The sequence below is a fragment of the Nomascus leucogenys genome, chromosome 4 (genome assembly GCF_006542625.1).
Source record: "Nomascus leucogenys isolate Asia chromosome 4, Asia_NLE_v1, whole genome shotgun sequence".
NCBI lineage: Eukaryota > Metazoa > Chordata > Mammalia > Primates > Hylobatidae > Nomascus > Nomascus leucogenys.
In genome coordinates, this window is record NC_044384.1 from 44,926,954 (window position 1) to 44,946,125 (window position 19,172).

The following is a 19,172-nucleotide window of genomic DNA, read 5'->3' on the forward strand; positions in this document are numbered from 1 at the left end:
GGCAACATAGCAAAGACTCTGTCTCTATGAAAACATCAACAACAAAAAATTAGCCAGGCATGCTGGCATGTGCCTGTAGTCCCAGCTACTAGGGAGGCTGAGGTGGGGGGATCGCTTGAGCCCAAGCGTTTGACACGCCAGTGAGCTATGATGGTGCCACTGTACTTCAACCGGGCAACACAGAGAGACCCTGTCTCAAAAAACTAAACAAAACCCTCAAATCTGAATAGACCAACAAAATATCACATAAAGCTTTAAAGAATCTTTTGATATTAGACAATAAGCAGATCTCTAAGAGAGACCCCTAGCACTTATGGACACCTCCATGATGAGCAGACAAATGAGAGAGAATCAGGAACTCACCAGAATTCAGCTCTTTCACAAGAGAGGACATAGTGTTAGTGATGGAATCTGCAGCCACTAGCAAGTCATTCCTTAAATTTCTTCTTGAACCTTCAGGGAAGAAGAAATAATTTAAAAAACCAAAGCTTCCTTCTATCCTAAATTTTTATGTTGTTTGTTTATTTATCCTTCCCATTAATAACCTAAAGCAAGAAAACTTCTAAGACTTCTCCTTTTCAGAAGTGCTTTGGTTCATTTCCTGAAACAACAACAGCAAAACACTGCTTAGGGCAGTGGGTCCTGCAGTAAGAAGACATGGCTAATGATGGAGTTTCATATATTATTTGTCCAAATGGGGACAATTTTGAAGGTGAAAGAGAGCAGTATGAATAAGACTGGCTGACCTGGCAAAACTGGGATGATCCCTGGTAAACCAGTGCGTGTGGTCACCCTTCTTAAGAATAATCCGCACAGACGAAAAGTCAGGTTTGCTAGGAGAGCTGCGCCTTCCTAGCTGCTGTTATTGTTCTGGCCCTTACCTGGTGGCTGAGCCCTTTAGATTCTGGTCTCTACTAGGACATGCGCTGTCTCCTATCAGGGCTCCCGGAGCTCTTCCTGCCAGTATAAGTACCACTTGGGAGTGGGAAACCCACATGCACTGAATGCCCCCAGAGCGTGAGAAAGGGGTGAGGATTCTTGTTTCTTCTGCCAAGACACGGGCAGATGCACGTCTGGTACTATAAATTGGAACTTAGACTACGTTTCTTTATGGCAGAGAAAGACTATTATTTTGTTTCAGGCACACTAAGGGTTAAATGGATGCTTTTTGAGCCAGCCTCGGAGTAGGGAAAGTAAACAGAGATAATTACCATAACATCTTTGAGAAAAAAATGGTTCAAGATTCCAAATACCTAACTTACAAATGAACTTAGGTGGCATGAACTCTTTATAAGTTAAAGGCTGCCTGTAGGCCACATTTCATTCTGTCATTTTTCAGAAAGTAATACTAACTAAATAAAATAATAAATATGTTTAAATTAAAAAAATCAGACTAGTTAAGTAAAAACATTAATTGTAATGGAAACCACAAATTGATTTAAAATATAGTACATTTCTTTAAAATATGATTTAGAGAAGGGATATTTTTCTTTCTAAAAATTAAAATAAAAAAGTTATTTTGTGAATTACATTTTTAAAAACTCTTGAGTTATATTCAGTGCCTAGAAGAAAAAGTTCTAATATAGATCCTTCCTTTTCCCTCATAAGAGAGTAGGGAGTCCTTCATTCCCTCTCACTGAAGTGTGTTAAGATTTTATTACCCTTCCACATGGATGAGAGTACTTTTTCCTCACACTCTTGCTATCCCTGGATATTATGATGTTTCAAAATTTTTTTTAATCTTCTAGGCAAAAAGTGATACTTATTAAAATTTATATTTCTGTAATTATATTAGAGGTTGAACATCTTTTCATATATTTATTGGCAATTTCTCTTTGTTCTTCTGTCTGTTCGTATATTTCACCTGTTTTTGTTTTGGTGGTGTCTTTTCTTTCTGATCTCTACATGATTTTTGTATAACTAAAATTATGAAACTTGATTGACACATATGCTGGAAATGGTTTCCTCAAGACTGTTTTCTGTCTTTTAACTTTGTTTTTGATCTCTTTTGCCTTAAAACCCATATTCAAACATGTCTCTCTTTTCCTCAGATCTCTATGTGAAGACTTTGAAGAATGTTAATGATACATTGCTAATTTAAAGAAAATGCAAATTGCAGACCCCAAAATGCAATGCATGATCCTATTTGTGTGAAAAAAAGAGTATGTGTCTATAATCACATCCTTAAACATATCTATTTACACATAAGCAAAACTTTGGGAAGGATCAAACTGTTAATAGTGGTTACTTCTGGGAATGAAAGCTGCCGGTGAAGGTCTACAGAACGATTTTTTTATTATTATTCTCTATAAATTTAAAAAGTGATAGTAAGAAGAGGTTTTAAAAAGTGTTAAAAATATTTCTAAATTAATAAAGTTACTCTCCCTGTCATGGGAAAGTACTGGCTGGTATCCCCATCCCTCTTTGTGCTCCTCTAACTGCAGAGGCCTGACCCTGTAGCCCTACCTTACAGAGGCAATGATTCAACTCTTTGGGGCATCTGAAGAGGGAGTCTGTCAAATGACTAAATGTCCTTCTTGGTTGCCTCATTGCTAAAGAGCTGTGATTACTTATCTCAGTCTTGACTTTAATATAAAGAAAAGAAAATATGAGATAAGAAAATCTCTAAGAATTAAAAAAAATAGATTACATTTATGAAGTTTTCTGGGGGTATTGCTGAAAAGATTTCCTGTCTTTTGATGAACAAAGACTTACTAAAAAATAAGGCAGGGCAACAAAAGCCAAAGGAAGGTAAAATCCTGAAGTGAGAACAAATCGGTGTAGGGAGTTCCCAAAATGGCTTGCAGGCCAGGCTCTGACACCAGCCATGAAAGACCCTACAATAGTCACATGTGGTTCTGACAACTCTTGACCACTCAATAGACTTTGGTGACCTATTTGCCACATAAAAGCAGACCACAACAAAAAATAAAGCCACTTACTTTGTGCAAATGCCTCTTGTACATCTCCCCCTACACCTGTGAGGGAGTCCTGCAGCGGGTGCATCGGGGTGGAGCAGGCTGACGCTGACCGGATGGGCATTGGAATTGGCCTGCTGATGGTGTGGCTGGGGGAGGAGCGGGGAGAGCCTGCCCCCTGAGTCTGGAGAGACAATGCAGGTCATTAATTTGCTTTCCCAAGAAAATGTCATATGTCATCCCCAGTGCCTCAGTTGATTGTTGAAAACAGTGACAATGAAATTTCAAAGCAGGAGGGAATCCTAGGTAATTGCGTTGGTAATCCTAAAGCTAATTTGCAGGTGCAGATAATTTAGGACCTTACTGTATGTAATCTGAAGTTTGGGTTAAATATTGAAAGCTAAAAGTATTAGTACAGCATTGCTCTACAGTATATGAGACATGTGCCCAAAAAATGAAGGTACTGTTAAATGCAGATAATTACAAGGTGTGGATACTTTCTCCTTGAAGGAAGGTCTCCGAGGAGTAAGAAGACATTAAGGAGAAAGTTTAAAATACAAACTAGAAGACTATTTGCAATGGATGCTTTCTGAATTTTCAACCTGACTGTACTAGCATCATCTTTAGAGGATAAGAGTTTAAATCATGTCATACAATATTGTGCATATTAAGTCTCAAATTAAGAATCAAATGAAGTGTAAATTGTTTTATCCCTATTTTATAGTAAAAGCTGATTTTGTCAAATTAGTGACTCAGGGATTCCAATGGGGAAGAAGAAGAAGAAACCTTGTTTTCTAATTTTTTGGTATTATTTCCTGCAGGAAATGTCCTTCTCTTCTCCTATCAAAAAGCAGTATTCCAGCAGGACAATAAGAATAGTAGGATTTAAAGACAAGTAAAGAAAAAAGTAGAAAACAACTGAAGGAACTTATCTTTGCATTACAGTTTTTGGCATGAAACTATTCTGAGACTGTCATACCTTGAATCTTAAGGATTTGCCTCTAAATGAGGTGCCTTGGAAATATTCTCCCTGTTTTAATAATTAGTTGACAAAAGAAGTCAGTCACATGCGTAAGAAAATGCAAGGAGACCCTTGAGTGCATATATAACAGATTAGGTGTTCACATCAATTCCATCCCAGTCTGTTTGCTATGGTTGCTAGAGTGAGAATTCTTCTCCAGCAAGGCCCAGAGAGTCATCATTAACCCATTCAAACTCCTAGATGTGTACCACCAGAGCAATGCTCTGGAATATTCCATTTAGATATTTGCTTTGGGCTCAGTGGCTTCTGGTTAAAACACACCACATCAATCCTGAAAAATGCCATGCTGTTAGCTCTCCAGGGTTCAGCATCACACATAACTGTTAAAGCCATAAACTGAGAAAAACCCAGAATTAAAAATGAAGCAAAACAGAACAGAGCACAGAAAATAACTCATGGGGTGCCCAGTGGCCTGAGGGTCCCATTCTTTCACTCTCAACAGTACCTTGTAATGGTCTGTCCAGGCCCAAGGGAGAGAACTTTGCCCGGTTGTGATGCTTTTGCAGCCTGCTTCCCTCGGCTTGCTCAAGGAGGGGCCTAGTTTTCCCCAGCAAACTCTGGCAGCTCCGTCCCATTACCTTGAAACCTTCTGCTTCTGAGCTACCACTGCGTCCTTGACCTTCCCATGCCAATAATAAATAATTTCACATTTGTGTTGTGCTTTATGATGTTCAAAGGGTTTTCACATACACTCTCACTGATTTCTCTCCATGACCCTGGGAAGTATGCATTCTCACTCTAAATATGAAGTTGTGGAGCCCAGTGCTCAGAGAGGTGAAAATAATTGCTTTATCAGGAGATGGAGCCAGAGTGGCAGGGCTGGGGCTGAGCCCAGGGGCTCTGACTGCCCTGGGCTGTGGGAGCGTTGATGGCCGTGGCTGGCAAAAAGTCCCTCAATGGAGACAGATGCTGGTCAGGTGCCCTGAGCTCTTCCTGCTTTGGCAATTCCTCTTGTACACCCTTTTTATGGCAGAGGCCTTAGCAAGGCTCCTGAGCCTTTTGTCTCTGTCCTTGTTATCAAGCGACCAATCACAGCCGGGAGTGGGGACTAGAGAAGGGAAGTTGGACAGAGTGATTATTAAGAAGTAGGATTCTCTTGGCTATCAGCGTGGGTTACCTTCTCATCCCTGGGAATCCGGATTGTTTTCCATGGTGGGAAGTTCACCATAATAATACAACTCCACTTTTGTATGTAATTCAATGTATAAAGCGCTTTTACATACACTGTTTTGTTTCATTTTCCTAGTACAGTGGTACAAGTGGTAATATCCTATATTTGAATAGCAATTTGCAGTCCATAAAGCACTTTAACCCCTAATACTTCATGTAATCCTCTTAATAACCATATGAAGTATTATTACTCCCATTAAATTAAATTAATTAATTAATTAATTAATTATTTTTTTTTTGAGACAGTCTCGCTGTCGCCCAAGCTGGAGTGCAGTGGCGTGATCTCAGCTCACTGCAGGCTCCACCCCCTGGGGTTCACGCCATTCTGCTGCCTCAGCCTCCCGAGTAGCTGGGACTACAGGCACCCGCCACCTCGCCCGGCTAATTTTTTGTATTTTTAGTAGAGACAGGGTTTCACTGTATTAGCCAGGATGGTCTCGATCTCCTGATCTCCTGATCCACCTGCCTCAGCCTCCCAAAGTGCTGGGATTACAGGCGTGAGCCACCGTGCCCGGCCTACTCCCATTTTATATATTAGCAAACTGAGGCTAAGAGGAGATAACTGGATTATGCAAGGTTTCTGAGCAAGAGAATGGCAGAGATAAAATTGATCTCCAGTCTTTAGACTCCAAGCTCAGAGCTTTGCCATGCTGATTCTAAGGACTGCGGGCACTGTGACCAGCCATCATATGCTTCCATCTATGCTTCACTAGTATAGAAAGCTTCAGCAGCCTGAAGAGGGAAAAGACACAGGGCACAGACTCAGTACGACCACCTTGTGGTGTTGGAGCAGCGTCCTATGGCTTCCTGCTACTGGGCCAGGCAATACCTTTTAGTTGCTGGATCATGGAAAAGATGTGTGGGTTCTCAGGGTGGTGGGAGGGCCTTTGGACTGTTTATCAATTGGTACAGAAGTACAGGCCTACAATCTCTTATTTGCAATTCTGAAAGCCAAAAATGCTCTGACAAACACTGGTCATTCCATAATGAATTTGGTCTTAATGGATGTGAGGCAACTGATACGATATCTGCATCATATTGCTTTTCAAAATCAGATAAATGCTGAATTCTGGAACATATCTGGATCTAGTGGTTTGAGATATGGGGCTATGGACCATATTTCACTACTTTAATGTCTGTTCTGGGGCTGTAGTGCACACCAGCCTTGCTTATACCTCTTATACCAGGTTCTCCAGGGTGCTGGGGGCTCCTCTCTCTAGGCAGCATTTGTAAGAAGACTCATATGTCTGGCCCTTCCACCTCCTTTTCTGTAAGCCTCTCCCCATCCCCTAGTGCACTGGGCTCTTCTGCTAATTCCTGTGGGTCTGAGGCATGCCTCACCCAATCTCTCCCTCCTCAGTTTCTGTCTCAAAGGCAACTTTTGCTACTCCTTTCTGTGGGCATTCTTTTTCAAAACTCCCATTAGTGGTTCTGCATTAAGAAGAAAATAATTGACTCTCATTGTATGTTAAGGGAAAAACAGTTGACTGAATCTAAATTACACCAATGTGTGAATGATGAATAGCCACCATTTCCCAAAGGAATCTCTAACTGGTGTAATTTCATGCAGTTTGATTATGTGAAGAATTTAGGTGGAAGATCCTGTGCTGAAGAGAATAACCAGTTGCATCTTTCCCACAACTGGCAACTCCCACGTCACATCTAGCCTTTACCCAGACTTTTGGGGATAGGACACTTGACACCCTGGGTGATCATGGCCCCATCTCTCCATGTCAGGACACTGCCCAGTTTGATGCATAGCATCTTCCTAGTGCCTACCCACTGTGAGGAATGCCATCTCTGGCCTTCCTTTCTGTTCTGTTCTTGTAGGAACACCAGGAAAAGGCAGTGGCCTCTTGGCATTGGGGCAGATCAGTGATGATGTCACTGAGTTTCATTTTCACAGGAAGTGGCCTCGGTGGAATGGTGGCCTCCAGCCTGGTCATGAGGCATGGTTGTCTGCTAACAACTGTAGAAGAGTTAGAGTGAATAATCACTGTGAATATCCTTTCCTGGAAATTAATGATTAATGGAGCAAAGACTTAAGGGACAATGGTCCATGCAGATCAATATATAGATCTAAAATTCCCAAGGAGAGAGTTGATTTATGGAAGAAGGAAAACATATATCACACTTGGCAAATTTAAAATAGCTCACTTCCTGGAGAATAAATGAAAAATTAATTTCTATGCGCCATCTCTCCAAGTCTACCCAACTTGCTGTTGTATCAATTTTTTTAAAAGTCTGACAAGATTCATACATTTTCTGATATTTTCCAGGAAGTGTTTTGGTTTCTATTCACCACCAGAAATGAGGGATGCTTCAAGGAAAGGAGCAAATGTCTAATTGTTGAATCAGGACACCCTGGTGAAACAGCAGAGAATTATATGTCCCCCTCCCTGCTAGACCTGAAGAGTCTGCCTCTCATTTTGGCTGAGAATGCAGTCTGGTCATGCCTGGCTGCACCTAGCAGCCTGGGAAGGTGCAGCAAAGCAGTGTTTAGCAACATTCAACCCTGTTTTCATCCTTTCTTCCAATATAAATTCACTGACTATCATCACGTTGATGATAATTTTTATAATCGGCCTTTTTAAAGTGGTCATTGTGTATAGAGTGTTGTGGGGGTACATGAGAGGTGATTAATTCTGACTGTTCAGGCAGGAGGCATCATTTGACTTGGGTTTTAACATAGAAGATCTCCAGGCAGAAATGAGAAAGTGTGGGGAGAAGAGAAGAGCAGAGCAACCTGGGCCTTGGAATAGCAGGAGCAAGGCATGGGAAATTGAGACGTATTGTGGAGACGGTGGGAAGGCCATTGTGGCTCTGGTGTCAGGCTGGCTGCTGGGTGCAGAGAGAAATGAGGCTAGAAGAGGGAGACGGGCAGGTCTCAGGACCTCCAGGGTAGACTTTATTGTGAACCAGAGAGTCATCTTCCTAGGTTTTTAAGCAGAGAAATAATATTTACTTACTTAGAATTAATTATAATAATCAATACTTAATTTTAAAAAGAAAGAGTCTGGGAGGGTATGTTTTTGAACACTAGATGATCATCTTTATATTGCAGTTGATCATTTCTGAGGTGAATTATCCCTCTCTCTCGCTTTTGACTGGTTCATGCCTGCATAGAATACCTATCAGAGAGGATGAACTAGGAAAAGCCAGGAAAGTGAGGCCCAAGCAGGTTATTGCTGGCCTGCTAGTATTCCATAAAGTGTTTGGAAGAAGTAGAAACCTGAAGACTACAATTTCCTGACTTAATTGGACCATCCAGTTATAAACAGAGAGGAGAATAAGGGTAAGAGATGGAATTTGGAATGATGCTTGACTTTTTTACCCCACCAAGTTAGAACAATTGTATTACTTAACATAATACCAATGTATAGATTATCTTCCCAAATAAGAAACAATTCGATCCCAAAGTTTAAAATATAGTTTAAAATAATGAATCCTTATTGTAAGTCTGAAAAAAAGTCCTGCATATTAACATAAGCTTAGTTTTTTTCCCCCCTCCCATTTTTTTTTTTGAGACGGAGTCTCGCTGTGTCACCCAGGCTGGAGTGCAGTGGCATGATCTCAGCTCACTGCAAGCTCCACCTCCTGGGTTCATGCCATTCTCTTGCCTCAGCCTCCCGAGTAGCTGGGACTACAGGTGCCCGCCACCACGCCCAGCTAATTTTTTGTATTTTTAGTAGAGACAGGGTTTCACTGTGTTAGCCAGGATGGTCTCGATCTCCTAACCTCGTGATCTGCCTGCCTTGGCCTCCGAAAGTGCTGGGATTACAGGCATGAGCCACCGCGCCCGGCCTTAGTTTTATCCTTGACTAAAATATGCACCCTGTACTAATCACCTCTCTCACACAAAAATGTTTATTATAGATAAAACTTAAGAAAAAATATCAGATGTTTCACTGAACTCATATAGAACATCTGTTACTGGCAGCCCTTCACTGTATTAGCTGTTTAATATACCTACTCAAATTTTGGTGAAAGCTACACTCTGTAGATATTAGTATATCTAGGATCATATCTAATGTTACCAGAAATAGGAAAATATAAACTTACTGGACTTGTCTGTCACTTTCTCTAACATAAAAATGACTTTTTTTCTACTGTTAAAAGCAATTACAAGAGATCTGAACAAACTAAAAGTCCTTTTCAAATTTCTTTCCCTGATTGAGACACTGTTAATGAACTGTAAGGAAGAGAAGTGAATGTGTGTGTGTGTATGTGAGTGTGTGTAAAATATGGATCAAATTTGAAAAGTTTATATATACCTGTGTGTATGTGTACCTATATACATACATTCATACTTATAGCTGACGTATAAGATTTTACAAAGTGCTTTCACATCCAATAGCTATTAAAATCTATACAATAATCCTATTAGCCATGGATTATCAATAGTTTGAAATTAATGACCATGAAAGCTAAGCTTACAGCTGTGAGCAAAGACCTGGTACCACTGTAATTCAGGTCTAATTCCAATAACTTTGCTAAGAAAACTAATATTGAGACCTTACTTTCTGGAGTCAAAGTCAGGCTACTCAGTTTTAGACTGGTACATAATATTTGGAACTGGAAGTATACCAGAAACTCTGGAACATATCGGTACTGCAATTATACCCCAGCTGCCTTCATTATTAAACGTTTTATGAGTGTTCTTTTTATGGTTCCTTCAATAAATCTTAAAGATACACAAAGAAGAAAGAGGGTAGGATAACTTATTCAAGTTTTGTAAAAAAAATTTATTGCTTGTGATATCATAATCATCACATTATATTACAGGCACTATTTTTTTTTAATTCATGTTCTCTCCTCGAGAGGGATAAATTCATGCATTACCTCTAACAAGAAACAATGTAAGTAGAAATTATATATGCCAGTATAATAAAACACTACATTGAACCACACAGACTTATGATAAAGCGAGTAGAGGTTATTAAATCCAGCACAATTTGTTGTGTGGGGGTGTTCTAAGTTTGGTTTTACAAAGATAATGTCCCCAAAGGGGAGAAACACTCATAAATAAAAACAGAATTTAGAAGCAGATGCCAGTCTAAAACCTCTAAATTCTCTCCTTAGATCATGTTTTACCAGGAGAAGTCTATATTTGGACAGCATTTGTTTATTTCCTTGCAGAACCGACTCTACAGGGCTTGGATTGATAAGGTTCTGCTTTTAATTTTGACTGAGGTCAGTATAAGAAACAGCCACATGAAATCTATGACTGCTCTTTTTCCTTTTTTATTGTCCAGTACTCCTATAAAGCTCCCAGTGAAGACTTTCTTTCATATTTTATGCCAAGAGAAATTTTGTTCCCCTGAGAAGTGGTATTTCTGTACTGATAAAACCACCGATATTTTCTTTTTTTTTTTTTTTTTTGCTTCATTGCCAGAACATGCAGAGTAACATCCTTGTCCCTTAAGATTAGCATATTCACATTTTCTTTTCTTTAGTTTTTGATTTTTCTATTTCAATTTTATGAAGTCACTGTTTATATCTTTTTTTTGTAAGCTGCCTCAGGTCCTTTTTGAAAAGAGGCTTGTGTATAAAAGCAAAAAGATAAATGAGTGAAATAGGCAAACTCTGCCACTACCCAGATGATGTATTGCTGACATCTGGGTGACGTGGGCCCTGGTCCTTAGGTACCGACACCGCAGTACCCGCTGTTGGCCCCCTGAGATGCAGAAGCTGCTGAGGGGCTTGGTGGAGAGGAGCTGGAAAGTGAGGGGGCAGTGGCACCACCTTGGGGGCACTGCCACAGTTTGGCTCTGTGCATCCGTTTATGAACTTCCTGGTCCACAGGAGCCTTTCAAGATTGTGCTGCCTGGGAAATGGCCCGGAAAGTATCCCCAAGGGAAATGGCTAAAGCAAGGCTGATGACGACAGGATAATTGCCCTCTCTCTCTGCTAGGAGGAGGGAGGTTATAATTGAGCCTTATTTCCTTTTTCTATGCACATGCTAAATAAGAGACAGGAAAGGAAAGAAGCCATTTGCAGAGAAGTATCATGAAGAAGGCATTTTTCTTTACCATGATCTAAGTGTATTGGAAATACAATAGCAATATCCCATGTATGCATTCATGGGCAATTATACAGGCTGTAAGTGTCATGTGTCCTTCACCCAGGGGGACTGTCTTCTGTTAAAATTTGACTTTAATTTAGTAAAGTAATTTTTTTCACAAAATACAAAATAATGTAATACATTATCTTTATTGTCTGACATTACAGATTGATTTTACACTTTCCTTTTTTACAGACCATGGGAATGAAGGGTAAAAATGTGTCCAGCATTTTCCAAACATTCTTTGTTACACACAAACACACATAATGAATAATAGAAAAGAGCATACAGAAGAAATAAAAGATACGTTGAAATTGGACAGGCTGCGGTTCTAATTGATCCATGGAAATAATGTGAAACTTTTAAATAATGCTAGTGACTGGGATATATTGTCATACATAGCATGGTACATGCACTTGAAATTAAAGCTGCTTTTATTTTGCTTCTATTTAATTTAATTTAATTTGATTTGATTTTTTTTTTTTTTTTTTTTTTGAGTATGCTGCTCCCCCTGCTGGCTCTTGAGCCTGACCACAGGTTCAGACAGCTCCAGTTTAGGCTATGAAGTCACAATGCCCCTATTTCCAGAAAAAAAAAAAGTATGTAATGACCCTCTCGTCTCCCAGAGCAGAAAGGCTCTGTTGCTAAGGAAAAAGCTGAGAGTTACTTTTTAAAAAGAGATTATTGTCAACCAACAGTAAGGATTCTGCTTTGGGGAAGAGCCAAAAAGATGGGAAGTGAATAGTCAGTTACGGAGTACAGTCTTTCTCTCACAAGATTGAGCACATTTTGTTGAGCCATGGGGAACAAGGCTCAATAATTATGTGATGAAAAGGGATTTAATTGCCTGATTTTTATAGAAAGAGGTTTCACAGGTTTTCAGTAAAATGAAACTGAACTGAATACTCACAACGCGAGGGGGTGTAGAGGTTAGCTTCTGAGTGCTGTGGGTTTTGGGATGACATGAACCTCAGTGTATCTCTAGTGACTGTGGTGTCTCTCTATTAAGAGAAGGGTATGATCAACAACTTGAAAAGCATAAGACTGGTTTGAAACTTATGCCTCTGGGGATCTAAAATGTTTCCAATAAATGACAATTCATTCCCTTTTCTAAAAGATGTCATAGTTCTTCTTTTGATGCTGATAGTAGTGATAGTTATAAAAAATGCTAAATGTATATATCTCAATTCAAGCACTACATTGAAAAAGAAGCAAATTAGTACGACTTTTTTCTCTTTCCAAACTGAAGCATGAACATACATTAGAGCAAAAGCAATGAGAAAACCGCAGGTCGGCAGGCCCCTCCACTGTTAGTTAAGACCTGCAGTAGGGGACATAACTTACTCCCTGCTTCAGTTCTTCTTCCTACAGAAAGATTGAATCAATAACAGTTAGGTTACCCAGGGTTCCAGTAAGAGCATGTACACAGTGTGAAGGAACGCAAGATGGGGAAACATCAACACAGCTTTGATGGCAGGTCCAGGCCTCTGCCACCTCAGTGACTATCACTCCAAGTCTACTTGGTTATTTGAGACTACAGGCCCATCTGTTTTCTCTGCATGTACAACCATTTTTCAACACAATCCATCTCTCTGTCCTGGTATGTGTACATCTTGATAAAAGGCAGTGCTCTGTTAGGCTAGGTTGATACTAACATGGCTGCTGGTGAATAGACTTCTATCCCATAGGGAAAGAGTCATAGCTAATGGTGACCAAAACAATAGGAACACAGGGGGCAGTTTTCAAAACTTCCTGTCATTCACTGAGGGGAAAGATAGGTTCAGTCCTTTTCATTTGGTATATTTGGAAAGGGAAGCAGAAACAGTTTATTTTTGGGTTATCAAATGAGATTAACAGGCCAGAAACAGCAGCAGGTTATGAACTATCTAGTCTTGTCTTGCCCAAGATGGATCAACAAGAATTGAATTCTATACTGTACATGTCTAATTTACTGAAAAGTCAATTTTGTTGAGTAAAGATAAAGTATTCCCAATACCAATTGTTAAAGAGGACACTGACTGAGGGAAAAGGAATAAAATAGAGTAAGGAAAACAAAAGAAAGTTTACAAGAATAGTGGCTGGGACAAAGTAGCTTTCAAAAAATGAAACAAAGAAGGAAAGAGGGGGAAATCAAGAAAGAAACAAAAAAATGAAGAAAAAGGGAAGAAAAAAAGAGAAAGGTAGACAAAAAAAGAAGAGAGAAAGAAAAGGCAGACAAAATAAAAACAACAAATGTTGGTGTGTTGGGGCTGTGGGACATCCATGGACTGAAGGTTGGGAGACCCTCTCTCGCAAATGAGCTGCCCCAGGGTCTTCCCTTCATCATTCTCCTATCAGAAGTTTCATTTCCTGCCTTTGGCATGTCGCAGTTCCAATCCATACCGGTTCTTGCTTGTTTATATCAGGCAGGATGATCACATGGCACTGATCACATGGGCTGACTGTGGACATGTGGCCATAATTTGCCTGCTTTTGACTTGAAATGCAATTTAATGTATACTAAAGAAGGGAATAAGGCTTTACTAAAAGAAGAATGCCACTTCCCAATGAGAAAAATAGATTACAGCACTCTATAGAAGACTTCTATAAATCATCTTATTAAACATTTTACTTACAGAAGAGTAATGAGATATTCTCTCTTAGAGTTTGTATCTGAGATCACTAGAAATCATGTGACCTACTGATAAAGCATACTAATGGAATAAAATATTTTACTGATATTAACAGTCACTCCTCTTAATTTAATCAGAATTGCTGAAAGCTACTAAATATAAAATATTTCTAAATAAATCCAGTTTTATTACTTGCAGACATAAAGAAACTGGAAATAAGCCAAGAAGAAGTTGCCCCATGAAGGCCCTCAGCAGTCTGGTTTCAGGAAATGGATAAGAATGTGTTCTATTGCTGACAGCTACTACTACACTGGTCTAAGAAATTGTTTTACATTTGAGTTTGAAACAACATGTTGAGGGAAATCACATACAGCAATTGGAAAAACCATTGCACATTATGTGCAAAAATTTTCACAGATGACATGGAAAATAAGCTTAGGAAAAATTTATTTGGCAGGTCTTACCTTTAGTAGCTTCATGAGACCCTCCAACTGGACCATTAGCTCTCTCCGGCTCTCCTGGAGAGCAGACATTCTCTGTTCCAGCTCATCTTTGCGCTGTCTAAGAAAGAAGCAGCTGACATCAGAAGCGGCATGCAACTCTCTGAGCTAATCACATTCCCATTCTTGAGGGACTTGTGGACTATCAGAAAAAGGGCATCTCTGGGTCTCCGACACGGTTACCAGGCAGGGAACTGTTGTCAAATGAATGAACAATTACAGCTGGAAGTGTTTATTTTGTTAGCAGTCATACTACATCAGAATTAAAGTCCTTTTAGACATTTTGTTTCCTTCAGACCTTTCTACCCTGAATTAATCAACCAATGAATGAAATACTTTCTGAATGCTTACTATGTAGTGGGCCCTGTGATGTGCTATGGGGTCTCTTGAAACAAACAAAAACCAAATTGTCACTGAAAAAGGCAAATCCTCCAGATTCTCCAAATCTAAGAACCCTTTTGCAAATTCACAGAAAATATTGATTATCTTAGTATTTGGAAATATGATTTAGAAAAGTACATTTGAAATCTTCAGCACCCATTGAGGTATTTCTCAGAGGTGAGATATTAACAGCACATAGATATACAATCCATTTAAATTTTTGGGTTTGAATTTGGTTTCATAAAGTGGAGTCAAAATAAAGGCATTTCTACATACTTGTTCAACAAGTGAAGATGATATAGAAGGTTCATGCTTAATTTTGTTTTGTTTTACAGACCTTTTATTAAACAGTCAGCAAGAATGAAAACAACTAAGGACAATCTATACTCAATCATTTATGTTGACACTAAGAGGTACCAAAAATATCTTTAAAGGGGGAAAGAAATGAAACAGTATGATGAGGAATGTTAATGGTTCACACTTCTGAAGTATATGTATACTTTCCAAATAAATTCCAAATCCATTACTGAATGATTATTACTGAATAAGTAATACATATAATTTTCCCATTGCCCCAAAGATTTCTGTTTGAGTTTGAAATATTCATACTTATATACTAAAACTGCATGGAAACTTTAAACATGTATGTATTAATGTATAAATGGATATGGCTAGTCTCAATGATAGACAGCATATTAAATGAAACTATGACAAGAACTCTGCAATGAAAAACTGATGATATAAAAATGTCACAGTGAGTAGGTCAATGACTCATTCAATTGGAAGATATTTTGTGGGAGGACAGGTTAGTGATATAAATGATACATTTCTATTTTTTTTTAGAGACAAGGTCTCACTCTGTTGCCTATTCTGGAGTACAGTGGCATAATCATAGCTGATTGTAATGTCAGTCTCCTGGGTTCAAGCAATCTTTCACCATCAGCCTCATGAGTAGCTGATACTACAGGCATGTGCCACCATGCCTAATTTTTTTTTTTTTTTTTAAGAGATGGTTTCACACTATGTTGCCCAAGGCTTGTCTTGAACTCCTGGCTACAAGAGCTCCTCCTGCCTCAGCCTCCCAAAGCAGCAGAGGACATTTCTAATTTACTCTCTTATAGGCTTCTTCTATAATGAATTACGAATTTAAAATTTATAAACATTTCTCAATCCTTTTTGAATAAATTTATATTTTTAACTTTATAACTATAAAATATAAATTTTTAAATTTATATTTTTAACTATTATTGCCACTTACAAGCAATCCTTACGAGAGTAAGGACTGCTTACTCTTGAAGCAATCCTTCTTTCAATTTCCTTTAAAATTGCTTCTTTTCTGAATCCAGAGGATGAGAAACATCATAATTTTATATGCTTTAATGGTATCTTATTTTAGTCTTTGTCTTCCTGGGTTGAAGCATTCTAATTTCAAAAGTCTTGCCGCATTCAAGAATATTCCTCAGCGACAAATCCAGAAGGTGTTCTTTCTCTTTCTCTTTCTTTTTTTTTTTTTTTTGACCTTGTCTGTGTATGGTGTTCCAGGTACATCCACAGTAGTCTTTGGTACAAGAGTAGATAATGTTTCTGATTTCTTTCCAGTTCTCTTCTTGATACTGTTCTGTAATTTTGGCCCTTTGGCCACAGAAGCACTTTGGGAAGAGGGTTAAAGCAACCTTCTAAAGCTGTAGGTGAGAAACACTAGGAGAGGCATTTAAAAACTATCAGAGAACGTTAACTGGTATTATTAGGTTGGTGCAAAAGTAATTGTGGTTTTTGCCATTAAGAGTAATGGCAAATTAATTAAGAATTAGTCAACACTAAAAAAATCTAATTGTACATTTATCTTACAGTAGTAATCTCTTAAAAATATGACATCGAATTCAATTAAAAATTAATTTAAGAGTGTCTTCATTCAATCTTCTCTATGTTTCCACCAGTGTTTTCCAAATGTAGGTATAATAACAAATCTGTGTTGTAACCTCCACCTTCCAAGGAGAATGAGAAAACAAAACTAAATAGTGATTTTCCGTTCCTAGAACTACATGTATTCATCTCTAAAGAAGTGCCTTTATTCTGATATTCTGTCAGATTATTTCTAATGTATATGTGTGTTAAAACCTACTTTTTTTTTTTTTTTTGAGACAGAGTCTCGCTTTGTCCCCCAGGCTGGAGTACAGTGGCACGATCTTGGCTCACTTCAAGTTCCGCCTCCCGGGTTCACGCCATTCTCCCGCCTCAACCTCCCAAGTAGCTGGGACTACAGGTGCCCGCCACCATGCCTGGCTAATTTTTTTTCTATTTTTAGTAGAGATGGGGTTTCACCTTGTTAGTGAGGATGGTCTTGATCTCCTGACCTCGTGATCCGCCCGCCTCGGCCTCTCAAAGTGCTGGGACTACAGGCATGAGCCACCGCACCCGGCCTGTGCTCAGGTGTTAAAGTGTCTGAAGAGCAGAGCAAAGATAGAGCCTCCGGAAACATCCATGCAATCAACAGGAACTTGGTAAAATCCAAACATAGTCATAAAGAACTTGCTTCATTTCGTCTTTTTGTATGGAGGAAGAAAACGGGACTAATTCGACAAGGGTTTCTGCAAAGAGGCATCTGTACTTACTATAAAAAGTATGACTCAGAGTTACAGATATACCTGGAACATACTTGGCACCCAAACTGGAAGATGAAAAGAATGGGCTGGGCGCGGTGGCTCACACCTGTAATCCCAGCACTTTGGGAGGCCGAGGCAGGTGGATCGCGAGGTCAGGAGTTCAAGACCAGCCTGGCCAAGACGGTGAAACCCGTTTCTACTGGAAAAAAAAAAAAAATAGCCAGGCGTGGTGGCATGCACCTGTCATCCCAGCTACTCTGGAGGCTGAGGCAGAGAATTGCTTAAACCTGGAGGGGCGGAGGTTGCAGTGAGCTGAGATCTTGCCACTGCACTCCAGCCTGGGCGACAGGGCGAGACTCCATCTCAAAAAAACAAAAAACAAAAAGAAAAGAATGTAATACTTTCCAACTATAGGTGCCTTGTGAAAGATCAGTATGATATTTATATGAGGGAATGTCTTTGAAGTTATTCTTGTGTTGTTTGCCACATAAATACACTGGAATACCAGCCTTATTCAAGGCATGGTATGAAGCTAGTCTGAAATGGAGCCCACAGCAAGACTTTCATTTTGCAGTGTGGGAGTAGTAGGAGAAACCACATTTCTTTTCCAAGGCCTGCTACTCCCTAGCTTCCGACTCTGAGAAGTGCACTGAAATGCAGCAGCAGAATCTGATTGAGGCAGGAGAATAGGGTCTGGAGGCAGGGAAACTAAGGCTGATTTGTACTGACTTCCTAGAACTGAATGAAAAGGAAAACCTTGCCTTTCCATACCCAAGTAACAAAAGGATCAGAGTCTACTCCCTTTGTACGGTGAGGCAGATGAATAATGGAAAGTAACTCTGATTGGTCCCCTCCTGCAACCAATCAAATGTTTGCATAGGATGTCACTTTGTAACTTCACTTCAGCCTCTGATTGGCCGCCTCCTGCAAGCAATCAGAGTGGTCCTGGGCCAAATCCTCATTTACACAGGGTGTACCCAAGTAACTAATGGGAAACCTCTATAGAGTATTTAAACCCCAGAAACCTCTGTAACCAGGGCACTTGAACCACTTACCGGAGCTGGCTCCTACTCTGCAGAGTGTACTTTTGTTTCAATAAATCTGTGCTTTCGTTGCTTCATTCTTTTGTTGCTTTGTTTGTGCGTTTTGTCCAATTCTTTATTCAAAATGCCAAGACGCTGGACAACTTCGTAGTCAAGACTCTTCACTGGTAACAAGATGACTTCTACAGTCCCTTCTAACTGAAGTATTTTATGATGACAGACTAAACAAGACTAGGCTTTTATGTTCATTTATAGTACAAGGTGTGATGCCTATTTTTAAAGATCTGAATATAAAGATATTAGAGATCAAGACTTAGAGAAAATCAGACTCCTTTTATGAGTTAGGGGTAAATTTGTAAATTTAAAAACCTGTGATGTTTATTTAACTAATTATTTCTCAAAAGAGCTATGTTTAAATTGTTCCTAGTGAGACATGTTGTTTTTGATCTAAAGAACACTGCCGGTTGGGCGTGGTGGTGCACACCTGTAATCGCAGCACTTTGGGAGGCCGAGGTGGGTGAATCACCTGAGGTCAGGAGTTTGCGACCAGTCTGACTAATATGGTGAAAGCCTGTCTCTACTAAATACAAAAAAATTAGCCAAGTGTGGTGGTGCATGCCTGTAATCCTAGCTACTTGGGAGGCTGAGACAGGAGAATTGCTTGTACCTGGAAGGCGGAGTTTGCAGTGACCCGAGATCGCGCCATTGCACTCCAGCCTGGGCAACAAGAGCGAAACTCTGTCTCAAAAACAAAACAAAAACAAAAACAAAAAAATACTGCTTTTTCCTGTACCAAATGAAAGAACAAAATATAAACAGCTTCTCTCTAAATCCCCCAA

General features: G+C 39.4%; 1 protein-coding gene across 27 annotated transcripts in view; it reads right to left on the reverse strand.

Moving 5' to 3' along the window:
• DTNA (dystrobrevin alpha) overlaps positions 1-19,172 on the reverse strand; it is a 393,764-nt gene that overhangs the window by 13,668 nt on the left and 360,924 nt on the right. For 21 of the 27 annotated variants that reach the window (XM_030810583.1, XM_012506352.2, XM_030810579.1 and 18 more), the window contains 3 exons: positions 14,271-14,367; positions 2,943-3,102; positions 364-453 (listed from right to left, as the gene is read on the reverse strand). In XM_030810583.1, the coding sequence (XP_030666443.1) occupies positions 364-453; positions 2,943-3,102; positions 14,271-14,367 (347 nt within the window). Of the gene's footprint in view, positions 1-363; positions 454-2,942; positions 3,103-9,854; positions 12,560-14,270; positions 14,368-19,172 lie in introns of those variants that run through there. The other 6 variants (XM_030810600.1, XM_012506353.2, XM_030810592.1 and 3 more) reach the window with 2 other exon arrangements.